Below are 8,827 nucleotides of genomic sequence, written 5' to 3'. Positions count from 1 at the left end.
CTTAGATATCGATATCAAGCTGTAATTTCGATTACCACCTTCAGCGTAAAGTTCATTATTGCGTTTTAATAGTGAAGTAGATGATCGTGCTTGGCGCGAATCAACTGAGCAGTCATGTCGTGTGATATTGAGGTGTCAAATCCCATTAATAGCAATTCCTGCACGCACTTTTCATTACCAGAAATCCCCTCCCCCCCGAAGTCAGGTGAAATTATTTGCAATGGAATTGGAGGATTTTTTCAGCGGCGTACCTGTAACGAAAAAAGTTATTTCACACACGGGTGGATCAGCAATAACAGTTTAAAAATCTGAACAATCGTCGATCCAAACCCGTATGTGTGTGTTAAATTTCGAAACGACGAAAGCAGAGAAAATTTATCGATGTTAAACGTTGCGATGTATGTCGGGTTGAATTATAAATTCTCACGCTTAACGTCGGCGTAATTTAATAGCCGTTCCGGCAGCTTGTGCCTGCGAATAATACCCACTGTCATATAATGATACGAGGACGGTTATAACTGTGAAATGAAATTTTCGTCAATGTCTGCATGCGGCAGCCAACGTCGCAGACATCTCATTGACGTTAGTCAAATGTTAGCGAATATGCGGTACGAAACGCTTCACCATCAGCCGCAGGTTCGAATTTCCTTATGAACGATCCGTCGGCGTCATCCCTAGCATATTCCTTATAAAACAATTATGCCGACTGTTCCATAGCTTTGACAAAAGGTTTCGATTTTCATTAAAACAATTTGCATTGCTGATCGGTTATACCAGCGAGGCGCGTGTGCCACCCAAATATGATTAGATTATTCAGTAATCTCGTCAAGACTTATGACCCGGCTCTGTTATCAAGTTTGTTTGTTTATTCCCATCTCGAATACCGTTCTTGAGATTTTATTATATGACGCCACCGTAAAATAAGCAAGATTAATTGGTACCCACTTAAGATTTTGTACAACGATCGCGAAATCTCGAAGAAAAAAACAAACAAACGAAAAAGCTGATTAACGTGATACCGGCAATAAGGTCAACCCAATTTTCGATCGACGTAATCTGATACTGCTCGATAAAACGCAGCGTGTTATCGAGGAACCGTGGGGCATAAAAGTGTTAACGGATACACTTCGTTTATATTCATTTATTCGATATTGTTATCGCCCAATTGGTTTTTTCTTTTCCATTGTCATTGCCCCGGTACATAATTAATACTAAGTCAAAGAGCGTAACGTAATTTTAAGAGATAATAATTCAATCTTGGTGAAACTGCAAATCCGATTTATCGATGAATATACTGTTTATCGAGTGATATTTATTTGATATTGAGATAAGATGGAAACAATAACCAGGTACTCAACCTCAGCCATGTGCGACAAGAAAAGGGGACTATTTTCGGAACCTGGGACGACATCCTTCAAATTGTCACCCTCCCTAGAAATCAACGCGTCGTAAGAGCGTTGAGCTTGAAGCGGCATCCGGTGACAGATTCGGGTCAAGTTCACGGTTGGTACACATAAACAAATGTAAGCCCAAAGTGTTAAATGTACTCGAGAAACGATGTAACTTGTGAAAAAAAAACTGCGAAACGTTCATGTAAATGTTTATCACAACATTTCGTTTCAGTGAGTGATCAGCAAGCCACTTGGGGCCAGGATGACTAGAAAGGGTTGGCCTGGGTTTGAATTAAACGACTTATTTAAATTCCGTTCAACACTAATAGTCGCAATTTGCATACTGAGGTTGGCACGACACCTCATGGAGGAACGTTGTACAGGGTACCCAGTGCACGATGTGGACTCGGGACGCATTATATGCTGAAACGTGCGGATCTGCCGGTCAATCAAATTGGTGGCCGTCCAGATCCACGTGCGAGATCCAGGCTGCTTTATATCAGAAACGAGAATTTGGCCGTCGTGCGTAGATGTGCGGACACGAATAGTGTGCATTACCGTTTCATCACCGTTTCCGATTACCGTTTTGTTTATCAAGGAGCCCGCCTCGTTGACCGCGATAAGTTGTTTCAATATGACGATCAACCGCTGGAACTGGGGAGAATTAATTGCTCGATACACAAATATTGCCATCGATTTCTCAGCACGTGCCCCTTTACTGCACTGCAAGTAGTTTCTTTACGCGGGGGTTGTAAAGTGGGATGAAAAGAAAATAATCTATCTCGATCCTAAGGGGAGTGATACAAGTTTTCAGAATGGCTCGAGCAGAACTTTACGCTAAAGGTGGAAAGACGCAGAATCGTTTTGCGTCCGAAAAGCGCTCTTTCACTTCATTTTTCACCGAGGAAACGCTGCACTGCGGATCTCGGAAAAGTTGGAAGCGTCGAACAGTTGTTTGTAAACCTCGTCGCGTATTTTCATATGAAAATCAGTGAAAGTAGGTACCAGGTCGGTATGACGCTCTGCTTCGAAAATGTCACTCGGTTGTGTCGCCGTGATGTATTCAGCAAATACGAGCAAACTTCTGCGACACACGATACGAAACGAACTCGTTTACATTATACTGAAATTGTTACTGTATTAGCACCTAGCACCTCACGTCAGGACGCAATCACCATTTTTCAACGCGTCGATTTTTCATCGCTCACTTTCGCACGCCGTTACCACCCTCGTCAGTTTGCTGTAGTGGCTGAAGAAAGTCTCCGGAAATCAGACTCGGCAATCACTCCTTGTACCAATTTGTTATTATTGGAATCTCCCGAGGACCGGGTCTTTTTAAAAATATTCTTTCCTTCAATCTTCGGGCCGGTTTTCTCGTGGCTTAATGATACACCAAAGCCTGTTTTAGATTCACGGATTAGATTTTCAGATCAGATATTGGCGTGATTTTTTTACTACCGTACCAGCGAATAGGATTTGAAAAATTTCTGATTCACAGAGCGATTCCGATTTTCCCAAATCTCTTCCCTTTTGCCTTATACATTCAGTTGTCCTCTGAAATTCAATAGAAATTATGAATTTCTCCAAATTCTAAACGATACTATACCCATCGATTCGGTTGGACGTAAAACGGAGCGACAAATGAAAGAGAGACTCCCAATTCTACGAAAAATTTCATGCCGCGGAAGTTTTTCCTTTGAAAGCTCAACGTTGCACTACGTGATAAATGCTGGTTGGACGGGAGTATGGGAGATGAATTTTGATCCATGACGGCAAAAGGCAATGTATAAAGTTTCTGCGGAGCTTGAAATACTTTCAGCAATAGATATACGTAGTCACCGAATACTCGCCTACATGGAAGGAGATTTAGTCGCCGATAATTGTGTTTGATTTAATGTTGTTCGAGTTTCGTCGATTCCTCGTAAACGTAATATTGAGAACCAGCTCAAGTCTAAAGTTAGCGACCTACCTACGGAATGAACCGCAACCCCAGGCTGCACTGTAAATATATATATACCTGTTTGAACAGGGGGTAAAAGGCGATACCAACAAAAGTCGGTTCGTTATTGGTTTTCGGAACAAGCAAACCGCCTCGGCCAAAGTTTTCTCTCTAAAAACAACACTGTAAGTTGAACTCTCATCTGACGAGTAGTGACGGTAAAATACCGTACAGACTGTGCGGAAGTCGAACGGTGCATTATTCATTCAATGCTTGGTTCTCAGTGTCAGGTGGCTTTTCTGATTCGTAACCTTCGCATGTGGTCAAATGGCTGAACCACACGAAATGTTGGTAGTCCTTGCTGGACACGTAAATGGAATTTAAAAATGACGTGGATAAAACCGTAGGCCGAATGTTGTGTTATTCGATAAAGTGTGAAAGTGTTGGGTATAACGAAGCCCGGCATCGGGGTAAAATACGGGAAGGCTCTTTGATCAGAAATTCCAGGGTGTACATCCGAGGTACTTTAATGTGGTCCGGAGAGCAGTCATTTATAAAGGTAAGCCGACGTTAAACGCGGGTCCCATATGCACGGGGACTGGCATTGCTCCCCCAGCGGTGCATGATTAATACGTGAGCGTGAATCGCGTACATCGGATCGGACAGTTTCTTTTTCCATCTGGGAACGAAGCCAAAAAACTTCAGATCCACCGCTTGGCGGTTCTGCAGTTTTTTTCTCGCACATCGAACCCCGGTTCGGGTTTTTCCTCCACCATCCGGTAACGGCTTCTTTTCTACAAACATTTGTTAGGGTCTCAGAACAAAAAATGGAGGGAGTTACGGGAAAAAAAGGGGGATGAATAAAAAGAATCGCCATGGTTCTCCGGAAATATCGTAAAGCATACGACGAACAAAACGATGCCATATCTACGCTCCTCGATGTTGAACAGCTGCCGGCATGTGTATATTTTCGGTGACGAGAGTGTTGCAAAAAAATAAAAAAAAAAAAAAAGGAATCGTTTCGGTAGATTACAACGTTAACGTCAGTAACAAAATTAGCAAATCTATTAAACTGTCTTGTAACGATATTACATGCGAGTCACATAGAATATAAAGTAATTCGTATGTACGCGCCTTAAGCACATACAACGTTTCAAAATAAAGGGCAAACGCTTAACTCTAGGTGTCACGTCGGTCAAGATCACCTATCCGGTGAAATAAGTGTAACTCTCTCTCTCTGCGAGCCGGGGTCGAAGCGAACGGTCGATATAAAGTCTAGTCCTGTCATATTCACATTCTTATAATTTCGTTAACATTTGGGAAAACAAAACAAGCCAAAAAAAAAAAAAAAAATTTGAGACGACGATTCATACAAGAAGTGTAACCCAACGCAATCCCAATCTTTCGGAGCCTGTGAGCCTAAAGAACAAATCCAAATATCTGATCGACGAACGACCACGCAGTATAATCGGTGAAGACCGATTCTATAAAAGGAATATCAAAGAACTTCAACATCCATGATCATCTACGGAGCCGTTAGGCCACCTCTCTTCATCAGAGATATTCCGAGCTAAGTCATCTTTTCATTACTGATTAGTAGGTGGATTGTGCCACAAATCTGTAATAGCCTTCTTAAGTCAGTATTTTATATCTTCGTCTGTTAACTTTATTGTAATCTCACCATAATTTAGAGTCCTTTGTCAGTAGATTCATTCTTTCACTAGAATCATTTTTAAATTTGAACCATAAAGGAAAAGAGAGCCAGTCTTTCGTTAATATGGTACAAAAATTTTACCAGAATAATTATATACAAAACGTCGGTAATCGCATTGAGTAATTTTAACGTGTGAATGAAAGAGTGAATGAGATTTTCTATGATTGCCTGTTCTTTTAAAAGGTTATACCAAAACTCAATAAATCTGTGTTCTACATTGTTTCCTCCTGATTTAATGTATTTTGTTCATTGAATATATCTAGATTTCTAATATAACATAAAATCAAAACGTATCGGTTGAACCTCAAAAAAAAAAAAACCGTTACAAAATGGCGCCCGAACATAAAGTTTAGACATAAAGAAAGTAAACATAGGATTAAATTTGAAATTTCGTCGTTGAATGTTTGTATGATTGACCTTAGGTAGTAATTGTAAGAAACATATATTACGCGATAAATAGAAATATAAGAATTTCAAAAGTACATGGCACCAACGATTAAAAGAACACCTGTTAAAACTAGGTCAAGGATCACAAATAAACCAAGGAGGTCAGAACCTGACATATCAAAAGCAGGCAATAGTCAAATACGAAATAATACAGGCGAGATGGAGGGAGAACTGGAGCGTTTGAAGGAGGAAATGGCGAGTTTCGCGGGTTTACGAAATGCGATTGAACAGCTACAGGCACAACAAGCAACTAACGCACAGCTGGCAAACGAAGTCGCATTGTTGAAGCTCCAGAACGAACAACAAAGACAGGCTCTTCAACAGATACAGAATCCAGTTCAACAACCAGTTACCAATAACGATCAAATATCGGTGAGTGAGTTAATAGTAAGTTTGCAACGAAGTCACATTGATGCCAAAGCTCCCGAGTTTACAGATGAAGAAGTTATAAATCCTATTGAATATTTGGAAAATTTGGAAAATTATTTCAGGTTAAAATGTGTGAAGGAAGAGTGTAAATTGTCGATAGTCGAAAGTAAATTATCAGGTAGAGCAAAAATATGGTGGGAAGCGAGTAAAGAAACTATCAACACGTATAATGATTTTAAAGAAGCCTTTAAAAATAAATTTTATTCCATTCCAATTCAAGTTAAAGTCAAAACAAGGTGGAGTTCAAGAAGGTATAATCAACAGGATGGTTCACTTCAAACATATTTTTTTAAACAGCTTAAGGAAGCAAAATACCTATTACCGAAACTAGACCAGTTCGAAATAAACTATACCATTATCCAACAATTACCATATAAAATTCGTGATACTCTAGCAACTGTGAATATGGCGGATACAAAAATAATAGAACAAGCTTTATCGCAATTAGATGTAAATTATGAAGAAAGAAACAATAATAAACACAAATATCAAAATCAAAGTAACAACAATCAAGTGAATAATGTAAACAACATGCAAATTCAACATAAACAACAGCAACAGATAAATAATACAAGTAGGCAACAAAATTATCCAAATGCTGCAAACAACTTTTATCAAAATCCTCAATTTGGTACAAACTTATCACCATGGCAATATCAACCGCAAGTTCAAACATCAACAAGCAACCAAATGAATTTACCAAACGTCAATTATCCACCACCTTATTTCTCAGGAACCAATAATCAGATACAGTCATTACAAACTCAAATGCAAACTAACACCAATAATTTACAAACCAGTCCAAATAGAAATTTAAACTAATAAACAGCTCGATGTGTATAAGTCCGACATCGAGTTGGGATTATGCAAATTTAGTTGAGGACTTAATGCACGAAATTGGTAATGCTGAAGAAAAAATTGAAAGAGTAAAACAAAACTTATCGAAGGGTCCAAATGTAGTAATAAATGTGTTAAATTATCGAATGGTAGCTTTATTTGATTCAGGAAGCCAAGTAACATGTATGTCTGAAAAAGTATATAAATCTCTCAAAGGTAATCATAGTTTAAATGAACTACCAGTTACAAATGTAGTAGTTTTACCAGCAATTGGGAAAAAGCCCACAGCGGTTAAGCGACAAATTTTGGTTGATGTTCATATGGGATCGCAGAAAATCACAACAGCTTTTTTAATTATACCGCATCTGTCTAGTAGTGTGATTTTTGGTAACGATTGGCTTGATATTAATAAAGTAGTTTTAGATTACGGTCAGAAAACAATTAGTATTAAAGGTAAAGTAATAGCTCCACCACTTTTCTCATACGACCGGGAACCTGCGGAAAGGTTGAGCTCATTTGCACAAAACGCGAAAATATATATCAAAATTTTAAGAACTGAAGATTCAGAAAAAGAACATGAAAAAATAGGTAAAGAAATATTTAAAAAGAATTCAAAGAAAGAGAATAATAATGAAGAAAATAAAAATGATGATGAAGATATAAAAACAGTTTTTGAAAATATCACAACTAAAGATCCTGAATGTGATAATGATGATAAAATGTCAGAAACACATGAAAATGTGATGCAAATTGACAATGAATCTGATTGTGTAGAAGAGAATAAAATTGATGAAGAAACAGAAATAAATTTAAAATATATTTTTGTAGAAAATGATGAAATTGATAAAAATATTTTAGTAGATAAGGAAAATATATGTGTAGCAATAAGTGAATTTGATAAAATTGCATCGGTAGATCAAAGAGATAATCCGAGAAATAATGAATTAGAAAATCTAAATTTGATGTGTGTAAAAAATAATATAAAATGTAATGAATCTGTATTTCAAAATGTAAACGAACATGAACAAAATAACGCAGAAACAATAGAATCACAAGACCATAATTTTTACAAAAAGAATTTAGTTTGCCAGAAAACAGTAGAATCGGAAGATCACAATTTTTTGAAAGATAAATTGGATGAAAATATCGAATCAATTTTAATAGAACAAATTCAAGTAACAAGATCTCAAACAAATGAACAAAACTTTTTCGAATCTGTCCGGTCGATCGCGAATAATCTTATGGGTACAAGTGAAGAGCAAAAAGCTGAGCTGGAAAAATTGCTAATTAAATATGAAAAACTATTTTCAGAGAAAGCCGGATGTACAAACATTTATGAACACTCTATCAAATTACTAAAAGACAAGCCAATCGTTAAAAAATCATACCCGGTACCATTTAAACTTAGAGAAGCAGTAGATGCAGAGATAAAGAAAATGCTTCAAGCAGGAATTATAGAAAGATCAAATAGTCAATACTGCAATCCATTGCGAATAGTACAAAAGAGGGAGAATGGAGTGAGGTTATGTTTAGATGCCAGATATATAAATGACATAATTGAGTCTGATAACGAATGTCCACCACCAATAAATGAATTATTAAGAAAATATCATGGTGTAAAATACATGACATCTACTGATCTAACACATGGATATTGGCAAATCCCGCTAGAGAGAAATTCACGTCAATATACAGCTTTTTTACACGGTGGCACTTTATACCACTTTTGCAGAATTCCATTTGGTCTCAAGACGGCAGGAAGTGGATTCATACGTGCCCTAAATATGGCATTAGGTAATGAATTTACCTCCTTTCTGACTTGTTATATAGATGATCTTTTAATAACCTCAACTGATTTTGATTCTCATATGAAACACCTAAGCCTAATATTTGATCGCTTAATGAAACACAATTTTACACTTCGTCTAAATAAGTCACTTTTTTGTAAGAAGTCAATCGCATTTCTCGGATACGTTATAACACCTGAGGGAGTTAGTCCCAACCCAGACAAAATCAAGGTGATTAGAGAATTTCCAGTACCAACAAGTAAATTGATTTTACAACGATTTT

The 8,827-nt window shown here is 37.5% G+C and overlaps 1 protein-coding gene across 1 annotated transcript; it reads left to right on the top strand.

Annotated features, from left to right (window-relative positions):
* Positions 1 to 4,410: 4,410 nt before the first annotated feature.
* LOC124221283 (uncharacterized) lies at positions 4,411 to 6,037 on the top strand. The gene is made up of 2 exons (XM_046631150.2): positions 4,411 to 5,863; positions 5,983 to 6,037. The coding sequence occupies exons 1-2, from the start codon at positions 5,528 to 5,530 to the stop codon at positions 6,007 to 6,009; spliced, it is 363 nt and encodes a 120-aa protein (XP_046487106.1). The 5' UTR covers positions 4,411 to 5,527; the 3' UTR covers positions 6,010 to 6,037.
* Positions 6,038 to 8,827: the final 2,790 nt, after the last annotated feature.

Source organism: Neodiprion pinetum, chromosome 6, assembly GCF_021155775.2.
Source record: "Neodiprion pinetum isolate iyNeoPine1 chromosome 6, iyNeoPine1.2, whole genome shotgun sequence".
NCBI classification, from domain to species: domain Eukaryota; kingdom Metazoa; phylum Arthropoda; class Insecta; order Hymenoptera; family Diprionidae; genus Neodiprion; species Neodiprion pinetum.
This window is presented reverse-complemented; position numbering and strand designations above follow the sequence as displayed.